The sequence below is a fragment of the Cetorhinus maximus genome, chromosome 10 (genome assembly GCF_964194155.1).
Source record: "Cetorhinus maximus chromosome 10, sCetMax3.hap1.1, whole genome shotgun sequence".
Lineage (NCBI taxonomy): Eukaryota > Metazoa > Chordata > Chondrichthyes > Lamniformes > Cetorhinidae > Cetorhinus > Cetorhinus maximus.
This window is the reverse complement of record NC_135888.1, coordinates 118,901,617-118,920,628: the sequence shown is the minus strand read 5'-3', so window position 1 is coordinate 118,920,628 and position 19,012 is coordinate 118,901,617. Positions and strand designations below refer to the sequence as shown.

The following is a 19,012-nucleotide window of genomic DNA, read 5'->3' as shown; positions in this document are numbered from 1 at the left end:
AGAACTGAAAATAGGACATTGATAAAAAAATTGACCAGACATCTTCTGTAAGGGCTGAAAAATATTTTTAGTTACAGTCACTCTGCTCTTTTGTGAGATAGTCACATCTAATCTAATGTGGGGCAAACAGAGTGAAGATGGATGAAAGTGGGTATCATCAAGAAATTGAGAGCCTACTTGTCATTGTGTGGGACATGATTTCCTACAAAGCCTATATCTGCCATGTGTTGGAGCAGATAAAAAGATCTATAAGTGCTGAAAATTGCGGCAAGATGGGGTGGATGGGTGTTGGTGGAATTTACAACACTGGAAATGCACAACCGATCTGTCGGTCCTTGAAAAGAGGTAAAAATAGGTTAGTGTTCAGGGAAACAAAGAATTCATTCAAAGGGCTGAACAAAATAATGGAGAAAGAAGAATAATGGACTAAAATCAAGTGACAGGTATGCTGACTCCTAGCTGTCACTAAGAGATAACACACCCCTACCTAGTGCTGTCACCACTTACCTTACATCAACAAGTTAAACCGTAACACGTCGGAAAATTAATTTAGTTAGGAGGAATCTGACCTGCTTGTTGATACTCCAGAATAATACCTCTAAGTCTTTTTTTTGTACGCAACAGTCACCAGTGCCAAATTTGCAAGAGCCTTTGCCTCTAACCAAACCACATCGCCACAGGAACTCCACAAAGATGAAAAAAAATTAAAGAAAATATTTTCCAACCATACCCACAGTCTTCCATTTGTATTTGAACAAATATACTTCCACCAGCTGTTAAGACTTGTGTTTTGTTGTAAGACAACCTTCAGTTCTGATTTCACCCAACTGTGTCCTGATTTTCAGAGTTCCATGCTTAGGTACACTTAAAATGTCATGTAATTTTAAATGATTTGGCCTTGTTTTCCCCGCTTTCAAATATCACTGCAGGTTCATCTTGCAAAGCTGAATATTTGCCTTCTTCTCCCTCCAATTCCCACACTAAAATCAGTGGTATGCGTCCATTGTTTTTTCGAAACTGATCTCAACTTACAATGTGCTGAAAATAAATGCAACTCTTGGGAATTTGTAGAAGGTGTGGAAACGCAATCTCAAAGCCATAATGCAGTATGTTGTAGAATAATTCTAACAAATTAAAAATAAACATTCAGGAACAAAGGTGACAGTAAGTTCTGCACAATCAAGTGTCACCCATTTTAATTAGATCCCATAGAAATTGCTTTGCACTTTTTAAAATGAATGTTTTAAACATTTCTGTAGGATGTACAACCAACACCAATGTTTGAGTTTACTGTTTGAGCATTAAGGTACAATTTAATTAAAGCTACAAAAAGTTAGACTGTCTTATGGAAACATTCTTCCAGGGCCAATTCTATGAATGATTTATATACTAAGTGTGTCTGACTGTAGAGTCTTTAGTGTAGCAGTTGCAGAGTTAGGTTTATTTCTGACACTTGTAAGTGAAACAACTATGTTGTACATGATAAAAGCAAAATACTGTGGATGCTGGAAATCTGAAACAAAAACAAAAATAGCTGGAAAAACTCAGCAGGTCTGACAACATCTGCAGAGAGGAACACAGTTAACGTTTCGAGTCCGTATGAATCTTCATCAGAACTGAGAGAAAATAGAAATGAGGTGCAATATAAGCTGGTAGATCAGGTAGAGCTGGATAGAGGGCCAGTGATAGGTGCAGGCAAAGAAGAGATTGCCAAAGATGTCATAGACAAAAGGACAAAGGGGTGTTGACAGTGGTGATATTAGCTAAGGAATGCCCTAATGGTGACATTAAGGAAGAGCAAGTGACAGATAGCCCTAGTGGGGGTGGGGTGGGGGGAAGGGATCAAAATAGGCTAAAAGGTGGAGATGAAACAATGGATGGGAATACATTTAAAAATAATGGAAATAGGTGGCTGCACCTATCACTGGCCCTGACTTGGAGGGGAACTTCCAGGTGGTGGTGCTCCCATTGCATCTGCTGACTTTGTCCTCCTAAGTGGTAGAGGTCACGGGCTTGGAAGCTGTTGTTGAAGGAGCCTTGGTGAGTTGCGGCTGTGCATATATGGTATACACTGCTGCCACTTAGTGGTGGAGGGAGTGAGTGTTAAGCTAGTGGATGGTGTGCCAATCAAGCCAGCTGCTTTGTCCTGGCGTCGAGCTTCTTGAGTGTTGTTGGTGCTGCACTCATTTGGGCAAGTAGAAGGTATTCCATTGCACTCTTGACTTGTCCCTTGTAGATGGTGGACAGGCTTTGGGGAGTCAGAAGATGAATTACTCACTGCAGAATTCCCAGTCTCTAAACTGCTTTTGTAGCCACGGTATTTATATGTCTGGCGCAGCTCAGTTTCTGCTTAATGGTAACCCCAGGATGTAAATAGTGGGGGAGTCAGTGATGGTATTGAATGTCAAGGGGCAATGGTTAGACTCTCCCTTGTTGGAGATGGTCATTGCCTGACACTTGTGTGGCATGAATGTTACTTGCCAGTTATGAACCCAAGCCTGAATATTGTCCAGATCTTGCTGCATATAGTCACAGACTACTATAGTAACTGAGGAGTTGGAAACGATGCTGAACATTGTGCAATCATCAGCGAACATCCCCACTTCTGACCTTATGATGAAGCAGCTGAAAATGTTTGGGTCTAGGACACGACCCTGAGGAACTCCTGCAGTGATGTCCTGGGACTGAGATGATTGACCTCCAACAACCACAACCATCTCCCTTTGTGCCAGGTATGACTCCAACCAGTAGAGTGTTTTCCCCCGATTCCCATTGATTTTGGTGTTGCTCGGGCTCCTTGATGCCACACTCGGCCAAATGTGGCTTTAATATCAAGGGCAGTTACTCTCACCTCACCTCGTGAGTTCAGCTCTTTTGTTCATGGTTGGACCATAGCCTGTAATGAGCTCAGGAGCTGAGGTGGCCCCGGCGGAACCCAAACTGAGCATCAGTGGGCAGGTTATTGCTAAGTTTGTGCCACGGCACCTCTGGATGAAGATGGTTGCAAATGCTTCAGCGTTGTCCTTTGCATTGTTGTGCTGGTCTCTGCCAGAATTGAGGATATGGATGCTCATGTAGCTACCAGCTCCCATTAGTTGTTTAATTGTCCACCACCTTTCATGACTAGGTGTGCAGGACTGCAGAGTTTTGATCTGTTGGTTGTGGAATCACTTAGTTCCACCTGCTTCCATTGTTCAACATGCATGTAGTCTTGTGTTGTAGCTTCACCAAGTTGGCACTTCATTTTTAGGCATGCCCTCTGCTTCTTCTGGCATGGTCTCCAACACTCTTCATTGATCCAGTGTTGGGGCAGAATTTTTAGGCTGCATGTGGGCGCGATCGGCAGGCCCAGGAGCGGCCGGCGAACGGACTGCTGTCCATGATCGACCCTGGACCGCGATTTCACCCTGGCTGGCCAATTAATAGCCAGCCAGTTTGAAGTGTGCACTGAAATGCTCAGCGCTGCCAGGATGGGGGCGGGAGGAGGGCGGGCGCTGACGTAAGTGCGGGCGTGGGCAAGCACTGAATGAAAGCTCTCTGAAGGCAGAGAGCTGCCTCAGGGAGCTGAAGACTTTAAAACCAATAAATAAAGTTTGTACAACCAGGAAAAAAAATATCCATGCATCACAGTCACCTGAACATATACATGATAAAAACGCTGTCCGCAGATTTTCTTTTTTGTATAATAACGGAAACCTCATCCCACCCTTGGATGAGGTTTCATGAAAAATGCAAAGTCCACCTGACCGATTCGCCTGTCCGCCAAACATAAGGGAAAATTATAAATTTAATGACCTTAATAGGCCTCTTAATTGTTGGCAGACGCACTTCCAGCTTTTGTGCGCTCCCGCCGACTGAAATATCGTGCGAGCGCGGGATGACATCAGGATTCTCGCCCGACGTCATCCCATGCAATTTTGTGTCCAATCAGATTGGGCACGCACCCACACGCCAACCTAAAAATTCTGCCCTTGGTTTCTTGGCTTACTGGTAAATGGTGGAGTGAGGGATATGCTGGGCCACGAGGTTACAGACTGTGGTGGAAAATAATTCTGTTGCTACTGATGACCCACAGAGCTTCATGTATGCCTAGGTTTGAGCAACGAGATCTGTTCTGCATCAATCCTATCACTTGGCTGATGATGGAGGCTAGATTGAAGGGCCAGTAATTGGCCGGGTTGGATTTCTGCTGCTTTTTGTGGGCAGGACATACCTTGGCAATCAAAGAGAAAAGGTGCAGGGTTACGGGGATAAGACAGGGGAGTGGGACTAGGTAAAATGCTCTTTCAGAGAGCCAGTGCAGACTCAATGGGCCAAATGGCCTCCTTTTGCACTGATAATTTTGTGATTAATTTTCCACATTGCCAGGTAGATGCCAGTGCTATACCTGTAAAGTAACAGTTTGTGGCGTGTAATACGTTCAACCTCATTGTTCCAGTTATGTCCCCTCTTAACCTCATACAGCCAAACACATGTTCAGCAGCAGTAAAGCCCCACCAGTGCTGTTTAAAGGGAGCATCATCCACTTTACCACTTTCTGATTAGTTGGTGATTGATTTCTACTGGCTGATGCTGAGTTAGCTGTGTACTTGGTGGCTTGCACTGCTAAGTTACTGAAGTCTATTGGGAGCGGTGGAGCACATGGTGAGAGCTTTGCTTCTCACTTCAAAGGTTCTACTCTCACCATTGTTCCTAGTCACAATTACTGTAGTTCCTATTTCTCCCTGGCCCGCAGCATGACAAGTAGAATAAGCAGAGGTGACAGAAGTTGCGAGAAGAGGGAGGAGGATGAAAGGGAGAAGTGCTCTCAGCAGGAGACCATATCTAGTAAGGGTCTTCAGGGAACAATTTTCTGATCTCCACCCTCAGCAAGAACTTTGAGTGCAGTGTCTCCATTTCACTGAGGAAGTGCCACCACTGCAAGCAGCTTCATAGCAGGGGGCAAGGATAGTATTGCCAGTGGCTGTAAAGGTGACTGTAGCCTGGAACTTGATAGCATCGGGTTCTTTCCAACTGGAGCAGGCGAGATGTTGTTATCCATTGTTGTTCAAGGGAGGTCATTGACACTCCATTTGCAAAGAGACGGTGATACATTGCATCCACCCTTCCTGGTTAAGAAATAGGTGGCTTTGACAGGATAACAGGCTTCTGCATGATGCAGTGCGCCATTGACTGTACACATGTCATTTTGTGGGCACCACATGTATATACAGAGATATACCTCAGCCAAAAAGGGTTCCACTCCCTCAATGCCCAGCTGGTGTACAACAATACTCAGTGCAAATTAATGCCGGTTATCTATTATGCAAATTAATGCCGATTATCTTGGCAGCAGCCATGGGTCCTTCATTTTGTGTCAGTTCACTGTGCCATCTGGATTTGAACCAGCAAGAGAAACAAGAGAGTGGTTAATGGGTGACAAGGGCTATCAATTGATTATCCAGCTGATGACTCTGGTGTACAATCCTTGCCCATGTGGGCAGTATGCACATAATGAGAACCACAGAAGATGTATTTGTGTCATTGGGGTACTTAAGCAATGCTTCCAGTGCCTGGACTGCTCTGGAAGGGCCCTGCAATATTCTTCAGGATCTGTGTCACAATTCTTCATAGTCTGGTGCATCCTGCACAACCTCATCATCATGAAGGAACCGTCCTTGCCACCAGGTATAGGGCATGAAGCTGAGGAGGAAGAGGAGAAGGAGGCAGAGGAGGAGCAAGAGAAAGGGATGAGGAAAACAGCAGAGCTTCTTTCCAGCTGAACTATATGTGATCAGTTCATCCAGCTGTGATACCAGTAATTGCAATCCCAATTTCCCACTCAACAGCATACCCACACCTTAACTTCCTTTTACTGACCATCACAGCATTTTCTTGGCCACAATGCTGAAATAAAAGCCACCACAAAACAAACATTTCAAAACAACTTCATCAATCACACCATTCAATTTTCCATGGTAAAGTTAACAAACCAAACTTCGCTTGATGCATATTCCCTTGATGCTCATTCTCCATGTGCTTTCCTTCTTCTATAGTTCCTATGAAGTGTTACCCCAATGGCTGCAGCATTGCTGGTAAAAGGTTGCTAACTTTCAGTGGAGGAGACTGCACATGGCCTTACACAGCTGTGACCTTAGAAGGCCCATGTCTTCTGGCGGTGTCTAATGCCATATCAGCTTTTTTCTGTACACATCCATCAAAGTCCTCACCTGAGCCCTCTGGCACAGAAGTTGTGTGTGACTTCACCCTCCAGCAAGCTGGCAGGTGTGCTACCCTTTCCCTCTGCCCTAGCTGTAGGCCACTTGTGCCTCTTTAGTGTGCACGGTGTCAGTATCTGAGCTGGTGGCTAATTTGAGAATAAATATAGAGGCTCTTCTTCACTGCTGACCTCCTGCTCTTCAATCTGCTTCTCATCCTCCATTGCCAGGCCAGGTTACAGCTCTTGGGTCTCTGGAAGGAGCAAGGCACAAGCATAGAGTTGTAGTGAGATGGAGAGCGAAACCCCAAGATGTGTGTTTAGAGCTTCTCTAGCTTATACATCAGAAGAGATTGTGGGGTGTGGGGCAAGTGAGATGTGAGAAGGAGGGTTAGGTATGAGCAATCATCATCTTTTGATAGCCACGGCCTCTCCTGTTGCACCATATTCACTTTTCTTGCAGGTCAGACACTCTTCCCCAGACACTTCCAGCACCTCCTCCAATCAAAGTGCACCCTCGTATTAAGAGGTGCAGGCTGACTTCAAGTAGCACATGCTAGTTTTAAGTGGTACTAGCCTCCTGTGATTTTGTGTCCTTTGCTAAGGCATAGTCAGTCAGTGCACTTAGACTGGCTACTCACTGCAATCATATAAATGAGCAGGCAACGTGAAGTTTGTGCGCTGCCTGCATCAGAAACAGTCAGCGTGGGTTAATCACACATCGTGATTCCTGTGCACATTTTGTGGCCCTGTTGTTATTTTAAATTCTGGTCGCTTTCCTTTCAAGTGAGTGAAATCTGAACATTTCCATATGCGCCACATGGGTAACCTAGGCCAAACATTCAACCCTCAGCCTGTGTTAATTTGACCAAAGCTGCATATGGTTTCAGTATTTCTAAAATGTGCTGCAAAATAACTTCATTAGGAAATAAAATTGGGCAGGTGAAATACAGGCAGCCGATTCATTATCTTCTATTTTGTGCTCCTAGCTAAGTTAAAACCACCCCGTCAAGTTTTATTTATATATTACCTTCCCTGATTGGCTCAAAGTAAAACAGCGAATCAAAATTGATGAGGTACGTGACTTATGAATCAAATACAAAGAAGTGACTTAAGGAACTCTCAGTGGTCATATATTCCCTGCTGCACCACTGCCACCACCACCCCCACCCGATACAACCCAACGACAACCCAGCTGCTCCTTTCATAGTATTATTTTTCTTTTAATACTCTATCCCAAATCCCTGCTAAATTCCAAATCCTCTTTACTTTCCTCTTCCAACAAATGATTTCATTCTCCATTCTCAAAGACTAACAAAGCCAACAAACTCTAAATGGCACACTGTTTAGCGTCAGCATGTATCAGAAGATGCTCATTTCCCTTTGGAGCTGCCATAGGAGTTGAACTAGTGTGTGAAAAACAGCTGCACAGGCATCGCACTTCAGTCATTGAACTTTGTTACAAGTACAAAAAAAATTGAGATGCTGCATGCTTCCGAACTGGATCCTGAAGTGGGCAAGTATATTCCAATTTGCTGAACAGCAGCTGAACTTTGAATGACCAGAATCTTCCTTTACTTCACAATTACATTGTGTGGTCTTAAAGAAACAACGATCCACCTCTGCAGCAGAATAAGATACCATGGCTTCGATTTTCATCCTTGAGGTAGGTAGCAGGAGTCGGAAAAATTCCCAGCTCAGCCTGCCCACCTTGGAAGAAATTTTCATTGTGCGGGGGGGGTGGGTGCGTGCTGCAGTCAGGCATCTGTAGCTTATAAATCAGAAGAGATTGTGGGATGAGGGGCGTGAGGCCTGCCTCGGTGCTGTCCCGGTTAAAATAAAAGCAAGAAGGCCCTCCCGCCCTCAACCCACCCCCACACACTCCACATGCCCCATCCATTCCACCCCATGCCCCGCACCCACCCACTATGTCCTGTATGGCCCCCCCATACCAAGATAAGGGCCTTTTGCCAGGGCTCTTAGCCAAGGCTCAGCCTCTGGGCTGAGAGCACAGAAATCCATTAGCCTTTTGAAACATCTGAGCCCCAAAGAAAACATTGCTTGATTGACAGCCCTGGCTCCCTGATTTCTGCTGTCAATTTCACAATGTTTATTTACACAAGTTTAAGAGGTTTCAATTGCCTGCAGTCCCAGCTATTGATATTTTAAAGGGCCTAGATGATTGATACTTTTAAAAAGCAGCTTTTTTAAGAAAGTGGAAAGTAATCAATGAATGCGTTTCTTAGAGCCTTTTTTTTACAAAACCCTGTCACTATAGGGTTCATTGCATCTATACAATGTATAGTGGGTGAATGGGCATGGAAGTGCCGTTGCTTAACATAGGGACATGAGGGGCCATAGGTGATAGGTAGGGGGCATAGCTTGGCATGGGGAGCATAAGAAGGCCTTTTTGAATTTACTTTTTAAAAGGTCTCCTCATGTAGACTATGGTTCACAACTGCTCTGAAGTGCCATGAACCATGACCCATTGAAAACCTGGCTGGACTCTGAAAATGTGAAAATCTGGGCCCAACTCTGGGGGAGGACAAGGAATGCCTATTCCCGCAATGGAGCCGGCCAGGTCAGGGGTGCAGGTTGTGGGGTTGCGGCCTACACCAGACCGGACCCTTTAAAGGCCCTGTTGAAAATTGGAAACCTATGTCCTGTGTAACATTTCTGACCTTATAAAATCATGCATCGTCCAACTTTCCATGAGCAATGCCACATAAAATCCATGCCTCTCTGTGTGTATGACTATATACATACTCGTCACTGGCAAGGCCAACATTTGTTCCCCATCCCTAATTGCCCATCCCTAATTGCCCATTTTCTGAGCCAATTTTGGATATAACTACTTTCCCTTGGATTCTGTGAGTTTTGAATTTACTGATCAGTCTGCCATGTTAAAAACCTTGCTAAAATCCACCTAGACTACATTAAATTTATTAACTCTCATTGACCCTCCTTGTTACCACCTTAACAAATCCACGTTGGCTGTCCTTGATTAATCTGTACCTGTCAAAATAATGATTGATACTATCTCTCAAAATTATTTCCATTAATTTGTTTACCACTGAGGTTAGACTGACTGGTCAAGAATTACTGGAGCTGTCCCTTCCTTTTTAAACAACTGTACAACATTAGCAGTCCTCCAATCCGCTGGCGCCATACCTGTTAGCCAGAGAGGATTGGAGAATGATGGTCAGAACTTCTGCTATTTCATCCCTTGCTTCCCTTGCCACCTGGGATACATTTCATTTGAGCCTGGTGATTTAACCACATTGAAAAAACCTAGACAACATATTATTTCCTCCCTTATTATGTTTACCCCATCCAAAATGCCTGAGCTATAATGTCAGCTTTGTCCCTCTCTTCTGTTCAAAGATAGCTCTTTTTTTTAAAGATAGCTTTAGCACTGCTTGAAGATTGCATGAAGTAAAACAGTGTCTACTCGTTAGATCCTTAGATACAATTCAATGTACACACCCTGTGCAGTTGTCAAAGGTCCTTTCAATTTTTTCTAAAGGTTATTTATGTTTGTGGAATAATAAAACTGTCAGGCACTTAATTAGAGAGTTAATTAGAGAGCAAAGGGGCAAGGTCATGGTTATGGATAAGGGGAAGGGTTTGGAGATTGAAGACTCATTTCAGTTAATTTAGTAAACCAGTATCCTGCTCTTTCATCCTACAGCTCTGTTTAAGGTTGGGGTGGGGAGAGGTTATGCCGCCCTTAGCAAAGTCTTCTCTCTTTCTCTACCTTTCGTTCCAATGCTGTCAGAATATTTTAATGAAATGAATATGAATAGCCCAGTTATTTTTTTTCCCTGCAAGTGATTTTTTTCAACTGGAGTTATGAAAATTCACAATTTGAAAATGACTGTTTATTTGAAAAGTCCCCCTCCCTGCCATTCAATGACAATAATTGCAAACAAAATAAAAAAAAACAGCATAATTGTGCATCCATCAGGGATGAGTGATTAATTAAAATATTTGTTGTACCTGCTTGTTTTATTTCATTGTTCGTTGAAATGGAATAGATGAGAGTCTGTCTCATGATTGCAAACAGATTGCATTTGTGGAAAATTAACTTATGTAAACAGGCAGAGATGCAAAAAGCATCATGAGGTTCAGCCTAATTGTTGAGAGACAGATTTAGCAAATGCTTAAGCTGTCAGGACCGAGTGGTTAACATGACCTGACATCAGCTGCTTTTATTAAGATTGCATGAAAATATGAGCTTGTGGAAAATGTGGCTTAACACAATGAACGCAACCTGCCCTGTTTCGAGAATAGTAGGTTGTTGAAACCTGCAACCTGTAGCGAGAAAAAAAACAACTTCACACATCATATTAAAGTTACTCGGCAAAGCACTTCTGAAGTGTTGTGCTAATTTATTTTTACAAGTATTTATACTCCCGTTTTTCATTCATTTTTCATGTCTCCCCTTCCTCTTTAGTGACCCATTTTGCACCATGTATCATTCTCTAACTGAGGGAAGAAAGCCAATCACCAAATCTCAGTCTGCATGCTAGACCATCCGTGAACTGACTGCCAAGTGCATTTGAACAGCAGAATGAATCACCACCACTCCACCCCACTGAGTGAAAGCCCCCAGAAAAAAGGCTGTTCTTTTAAAAAAAAATTTGAATGTGAGATACAATTTTAATTGCTGACTCAGATCAACAATTAAATATGTTCTGTTTTTTCCATAAGTATTAATAGCTAGCAGCAACTTAACTCTTTGAGCATAGAGTTTCCTTTTGCAGTTTTGCAATGTTAGAGGACTATGGCGGGGTAAAGGTAATGTTAGTGGACTAATAATCCAGAGGTGAAGGTTAATACTCTGGAGACTGGAGAAAAATCACGGGAATATTTTAAAAATTATTTTTTTTAAATTTTCTTTTAAAAAAAACTTGTTTATTAGTTAAAAAATATTGGAGAAGGGAAAAAGACTATTTGACTGGGTGGGGCAGTTGGAAGTGCAGGTCATTTGATGAAGCTCTCGGAATATGTCCAACCAGTGTTTGCAACTCTATGAACACCATGTGGTGTGTTAGGAAGGGTGGCAAGTTCATTTTCCAGCTGGTGAACTGAAACATGCTTTTGAGAGACAGCATAATTTTCCTTTGCACATTCTAATTGTGCTTGTTAAGTAATTCAGAGATTTTCTGAAGGATATGAGCATTGCGAGAATTTCTACTCCATTATCGGACAGGACAGATCAACGCAAAAAGAATTATTACCAAGTGTTATGTTAGTTGTAAACAAATAGCAGACAGTAGTGAATCTAATTACGCCCCTGGATAAATGTACTTTCAGCAAGTAATTGTAAATGGACTGAAAATCAAATTATGAAATTTGTGCCAAAGGAGTGATGCACATAATGTTGGTTCACAAAGCAACCCTACACATACTGAGTTTGAGTAAACAGCCAAAGGACCAGGTTGCTCTTCCAGGACTGCTGAATGGCAGAGAAAAAGGAAAGGGAAAAAAGAAAAATAGCTGAAGAAAGGTTGGTCTCCACTCAATGAAGAATAAATAAATAGTTAACATTTTGTATCCATATGACACTTCTTCAGAGCTAAAGAGAAGTAAAGATGTGATGAAATTTATACTGTTTAAGTGGGGGGTGGAGCAGGTGAAGCTCGATAGAAGGCCAGTGAAAGGTGGAGGCAAAGGAGAGATCACCTGAGTTGTCATGGACAAAAGGACTAAGGGGTGTTAATGATAGTGATATTGGCTAGAGGAGGTGCTAGTGGTGGCATTAAGGTCAGAAAGCAGAATGTGATAATAGCAGGACAAGGGTAAGCACTCTGGAAAGAACAACATGAACAAATGACAGATGGCCCTTGTTGGGTGGGGGGAGGGGATGGTGGTGGGATAAAAGATTGAAAATAGGATACAATATTGGGATAAAACAATGAATAAAAATATATATAAGTGGATAAAAAATAATGAAAATGAATATTGAAAAAAGGGGGTGAGGATGGAGGGGAGAGTTCATGGTCTGAAGTTGTTGAACTCAGTAACACTGAGTTCTCATACCTTCATGTCCATCCTTGGCCTGCTGCAATGTTCCAGTGAAGCCCAACGCAAACTGGAAGAACAGCACCTCATCTTCCAGTAAGGCATTTTGCAGCCTTCCGGACTTAACATTGAATCCAACAACTTCAGACTATGAACTCTCTCCTCCATCAAAAGGGGTAACCCTTTTCTATACCTTTTTTTTCAATATTCATTTTCATTTTTATTTTTTATCCACTTATATTTATTTTTTATTTATTTTCATTTTTATTCATTGTTTTATCCCCACCTTGCATCCTATTTTCAATCTTTTTTCCCACCATCGTCCCCTCCCCCCATCCCACCCTGACAAGGGCCATCTGTCAGTTGTTCACATTGTTCTTTCCAGAGTGCTTACCCTTGTCCTGCTATTACCACATTCTGCTTTCTGACCTTAATGCCACCCTCAGGACCTCCTCTATCCAATATCACTATCATTAACATCCCTTTGTCCTTTTGTCCATGACATCTCTGGCAATCTCTCCTTTGCCTCCACCTTTCACTGGCCTTCTATTCAGCTTCACCTGCTCCACCCTCCCTTAAACAGTATAAATTTCATCACATCTTTACTTCTCTTTAGCTCTGAAGAAGAGTCGTACGAACTCAAAACGTTAACTTTTTTTTTCTTTCCACAGATGCTGTTAGACCTTCTGAGTCTTTCCAGTATTTGCTGTTTTTGTTTCAGATTTCCAGCGTTCGCAGTATTTTGTTTTTATTATAATAAATAAATAGTTACTAGTTTGAGTAAACAATCTTCAAATTTGAGTCAGCCAAATTACCAACCACCTTTTAATAGCATTTTAACTGATTGACCAAGGAGAGAGTAGATTGTTCACATGCTGATGAATTAGTAAAACCATGGAATTGGTGACTATTTTCTCAGGTTAATCAATGAGTTATTTTAGTTTGTTTACAGGAAATTGGCTGCTTGCGAATATATGGGGTGATACATCCTGAAAACTGGTTGCTTCATTTTTTTTTAAATAGGAAAAACACTTTTGTATCTTTTTTTCATATCCCAGATATTGAGAAATTCAGGATTTGCCACTTTTATCCTTGGCTTCTTGTAACATGGATAGCTCAATGGTTTCTTCCAATTATTGAACAAAGTCGACACAGGAGATGACCTTCTTAACTTTATTGGTCTCTCTAACTACTTTTCTTGAAAGTAAATGCCCTATTGGGATTTAATTGCTGGAAATCTGTAAAAGCAAATGGAACAGCGGGCAATCAAGATCAGCAAGAAAAAAAAATAGATTAATGTTTCAGGTGGGACCTTTTATCACAATTCACTTTCTTTGTTGCCTAGTTTGAATTAAAGAACAAAGAACAAAGAAAAGTACAGCACAGGAACAGGCCCTTCGGCCCTCCAAGCCTGCGCCAATCATATTGCCTGTCACACTAAAACATTTTGCACTTCCGAGTTCCGTATCCCGTATTTAGTCACTCAACAGTGGAAAAATTGCTTCTTTGTTAAAAAAATTATAGATCCAGTAAAAGATGTGTAGAGAAATCTGAAAATGTACTGAAATCTGGTTGATTAAAAAAAGCCAAGAGTAGTGCATCGTGGCAAAACAAAGTTTGCTGCAGAGTTTCAGCAATTTATTACCTGAATACATTGGCACAATGAAACTAGAAACATTTGCATCTTTATAATAATTTTTAACCAGTTTGTCATTAGCTTAGGAACTTGTCTCTAAATTTCTGACTGTAGCATTTGCCAGACAGCCATACACATTCTGGTTATCATGCACGCCAAAAGATGCTAAACATATTTGGGCTGAAATCAGCTGAATATTGTTGGAGTTAACATCAGTTGCTCATGCCCGAAGTGAAGTGTCTGTTGCTTTCTTGTGGGCAAACAGTAAAGTATATCGCTGGCCTTCTCTGTAAGGAGTTTCAGTTCTAATAGACAAAAAGAACTACATGTTGTAGTCGGTAATCCAGTCATAGAAGCTCTAATGTTCTGCGTGATCAGAATAAAATACCCTACAAAATCTGTCGAACCCTCAAAGAAAGATTTTATTAACACATTTATAAGTGCAAACAGATATAATGTTGAATTAATGACATAACTCACAGCAATTCCTGGAATGTACAAGAGTTAGTCTATCTGTGTAAATTGTTTGTAGGAAGGCATTTGCTCAAAGCAGTTACATATATTACATCAAAATTATTCAAACATCTTAGGCCTAAAGCCAGCATAGTCATTTTTCAATAAGGCAAGATAGAGGAGCAATAGTAGGCCGTATGACCCCTTGAGCCTACACCGTTATTCAATAAGGTCATGGCTGATCTTGAACCTCAACTCCATTTTCCCACCCTTTTTCACTGATTAGTTTATCTTCCTGGCACCCTCTTCAAGTCAAGTATATTTTTCCTTAGGTAAGAAGACCAATACTGTATACACTATTCCAGGTGAGGTGTCATCAAAGCACTATATAATTGCAGCAGTACTCCCTTATGCTTATATTCCAAACCCTTTGCAATAAAGGCAAACAAAGCACTTGCCTTCCTAATTGCTTGTTATTATTTTATAATCACAGTAAATTTATAATAATTATTTCAATAATCTGCTTCCCAAATCAGGATCACCATTTTGGAATCTAATGCTCAGATAGATGGGATGCTCAACATTTATTTGTGGTAGGACCTTTATTTGTGGTAGAAAAACAGAAGATGCTGGAAAAACTCAGCAGACCGAACCGCATCTGTGGAGAAAAAAAACAGAGTTAACGTTTTGAGTCCGTGTGACACTTCTTCAGAGTTGTTACGATTTCGAGTCATACGGACTCGAAACGTTAACTCTTTTTTTTTCTCCACAGATGCTGTTAGTCCTGCTAGGCAGAATTTTCTGCCTGTCGGGCGGGCGGGCCCAACCCAATCTCCGGCAGGCAGGGAGCCGATCCCCGCCAGCGAAGCAGGCCGCACCGCCATTTTACGTGGGCGGGCCAATTAAGGCCCACCCAGCATGACGTCCAACGGGAAGCGCTATGAGCTTCCTGTGCGGGTGGGGGGGGGGATTCCCTAAAAGCGAGAGTGCGCTCTTTCGCACATGCGCACGAAAGAGCTCACATCTCCCTGAGGCTAAGTGCTGCCTCAGGGAGACCGCTGCACTTTGAAAAATATTAAAAATAGAAGAAAAAAAATCCCCAACATGTCCCCCATGAAATGAGACATGTTCATAATTTATAGAATAACTTTATTAACATTTTTAAAACCCTGCATGAAACCTCATCCCGCCGCTGGATGAGGTTTCATGTTTTCTCTAATTGCCGCCGGGGCTCCTGGCCTGCCCGCCAACCTTAAGGTTGGACGGGCAGGTCCTTTAATTGTTCAAATGATCCTGTCAATGGCCTCAATTGTCCATTGACAGGTCAGCGGCCCCGCAGCTGATTTTGCTGCGCCCCCACCTTCCTGAAAATTTAAATGGGGCGGGATGACGTCGGGGGTTGTGCCCGATGTCATCCCACATCATTTTACATGTCGGTGAGCGGGCCCCGCCCCCTGCTCGCCGATGGCAAAATTCTGCCCGCTGAGTTTTTCCAGCATTTTCTGTTTTTGTTTCAGATTTCCAGCATCTGCAGTATTTTGCATTTATTTGTGGTAGGTGTCTTTAAGATTGGTATTGGTGTCCCAGGGTTATAGGGAGGAGAAAATCGGATAGGGTTCCTATTTTCTGATTAATCTTCAATTTTTGACCCTACTGGAAGTCTGCATGTGTGAACATCAGGTAAGGCCATGATTGGATTCAATTATGATGTCCCTCACAGTCAAATTGCCTGTGAATGTTCACCATCAAAACTCACATATACATTGGCTACTTGGCAAGGAATCCAAGGGCAACTGGTGCCCTGTGGAGCTATATTCAGCAAGGAGTTTATACTTACAGGAGTAGAATGTTGAGGAGAAAATTGACAAAGAAAAACCTTTAATAGTAACCATTTCATTAATTTAAAACAACAAACTATAACTGGTCCCAAAAAGTAGATTTTTCTGTTGGATATAGCACTCAGCAATTTCATCAGTTTAAATCATCTTTGGGAGAAACTGTTCCCATCTATTCCTTGCATGAATCATACTCCATTAAACATGGCTTCTGGGTGAGATGGATTGTTGAACTTGGCTAGCTTCAATTCTAAATCTATTTCATTCACAAGAATGCCTAATGAGGAAAATGGTGGTCCCACACAGGGCTACATCTCTGGGCAATGCACAGTTATGGTTTCTGGTGCACTTTAACTGAAAAATTGTGCATCATGTAATTTAACACCTTTCAACAACTGACCCTCTTTTCCCCAGGTCGTCCCATCCCACATTCATCATCGCCCAGCCATCCATTTGCCCAGCAGACCAGCACCCATCTTTCATCATCTAGTGTGAAAGACTACCAAATGCCATTGCTTGACAGCAGCGTCTCTCATCCAGCTCTCGAGTCCAACCCCAATGAGGAGTTCGCCATAAACTCATACCTATTGCGAGCAGGTTCTGGTGCACTACCACCTCCCAGTAATGGTAAGAATATGCTTATATCTGCCTAAATTCACATTCAATGCCATCTTGTTCTTTTTACAGAGGTTTGTCCTCACATCATATCTTTGTGACTTTCTTTCACTTAGATTAAGTAGTCACTTTCTCTCTTGTATGTTGACTGGCCTAGTTCATTGTTAATGAGCAGGTGCAAGCCAGTGAGTTGTTGAAATTCCCCGTTGTTAAATAATTTGATAAAACAGCATATTGGAAGAAACGTAGATATATCCGTTCTGCTGGAAGAGCATTGTAGCAGGCAGAAGATCATATTAGAGATATTTGTTCTTACACTTTTTCTATTTCTTTATTTTCTCTCGGTCTGTAATTTAGCAGCTCTGAATTTTCATGTTCATTAATAACATTTTCCAAGATTCCCTTCATCAATGATGCTATTTCCTATTTTGAATTATTTTGCTTCTTTGTGATAATTTAAAGTGCAGATTGGAAGGAAATATAATTACAACTCTTCTAAGGATCCATTACATCATTGTGGTAATTCATTTATTATTTGTAGAAGGGACATCAATCATAGCTGCTGTAACTGCCCGGACAAATAAATTTAACTATTCTAAGGCAAAGTAATTGGGAAAAACATTTTGAAATTGAATTGGTAAATTGAAGATTCCCATTCATATTAGGATAATGGAACACTTTCCCTAAAACACACAATTTCAGAACATCATTAAATGGTAAACTGCAATGTAAACAGCCTCAACATCTGACCAAAACTACATTCCAATGAGTCAGAAAGTGGGATGTGCCTACACAACTTCCTATTTCCTAAGTCCCATTTTAAAGTGTGAGAGAATTTATTTTTTCAACTCAGGAATCACTCTCCTCATGGCCTCTTCTTCATTCCTTTTCATAGAATCATGCAGCCCAGAAGGCAATTCAACCCATCTTGTCTATCCAGACTCTTGAAAAGAGCTACCCCATTAGTCATATTTCTCTGCTCCTTCCCCATATGCCTGTAGTTCTTTGTACTTCATTGGCTATAAAACATTTTGAAACATCCAGTGGCCATGTAAAGTGGTATATAAATGTAAGTGTTTTCCCTTTTTTCCTTCAAGTATATATCCAATTCCCTTTTGAAATGTATTATTGAATCTGCTATCACCATCCTTTCAGGCAGTACACCTCAGATCATTAAAAATCTCTATGTACAATAACAATGACTCCTCATTTCCCCTGTTTCTTTTGCCAATTACCTTAATTCACACACAATTATATTGTCTTGTGGTTCACCGCAACAGTTAGAAACATATGTACTCAAGTCTGAAAAATAACTCAAAAGGAAGGAAGGAAAATTGAACAACTGTGTCCCCGGAGAGACTTGAATTTAAACAATATCGCTGAGTCTGTATTTTAATAAAATACAGTACGAACGTGAATTTAATTAATTGTGTTGGTCAGCAAATCCGATAACGTTGACACAGGGGATGATGTAGTGGCCATTTTAAATGCAGAGCAAACGGTTTCAAACACTGCAGCTTGCTGGTAATGTCCTTTCACCATCTATCTGAGATGAGTGTGCCTTGGAAAAGATGGACTCATTTGTTTTTGATTGCAAATGTTCTGCATTAAAATATATAATCAGTAATGCAGTTATACATTGTTGGCATTGTGTGCAAGAAACATGATTTAGTGTCCATGATACCGAGCTTCAAATAACCCATGAGATTGTAAAAAGGTATTGGTTTTTATACGTACTGCAGCACTATCTATGGCCATTGGGTGTTGGATTTTGTTCTAACATTTATTTTTGAGAATTTTACTCTCATGACCGTGCTGTATGCTATTGAAGCAGATGTCACAATTTTAGTGTTGATCCATTGTGTTGCAGAAGGAAATGTACCCTAATCTACTTCTTTTATAACTGGGCAAATAGCAGTCGGGTCAGACACTCTGATGTGCCCTGATGAAATAACCTCACAATATTCTCAATCATGAAATGTGTGAAATATGTGTATCCAACAACTGGAACCAGCTCAACTGATTTTAATTTGAAAATACATCTTGGAAAAAAGTTATTCTTCTATCCCCACTTACCTGCCCGAGTAAGCCCAGTTAGAAGATATTGAATAAGGAAAGGACAATTGGCCCACTAAGGTTATTCCCTCTGTAAAACATGTACTATTTTCTCTCTCATGGTCTGCACTCAAACAAACCAGGTCAATCATAGGTAAACCAAAGGAAGGTAAACCTCTCTACTTCTTCTGTACA

The 19,012-nt window shown here is 41.5% G+C and overlaps 1 protein-coding gene across 5 annotated transcripts in view; it reads left to right on the top strand.

The window, feature by feature from the left end:
- Positions 1 to 19,012, top strand: part of LOC144685974 (teneurin-2-like) — a 555,228-nt gene that overhangs the window by 181,950 nt on the left and 354,266 nt on the right. For 4 of the 5 annotated variants that reach the window (XM_078551058.1, XM_078551057.1, XM_078551055.1 and 1 more), the window contains exon 2: positions 16,562 to 16,774. The exons of the other annotated variant lie outside the window; for it this stretch is intronic. In XM_078551058.1, the coding sequence (XP_078407184.1) occupies positions 16,562 to 16,774 (213 nt within the window). The remainder of the gene's footprint in view (positions 1 to 16,561; positions 16,775 to 19,012) is intronic. 5 annotated transcript variants of the gene reach the window in all.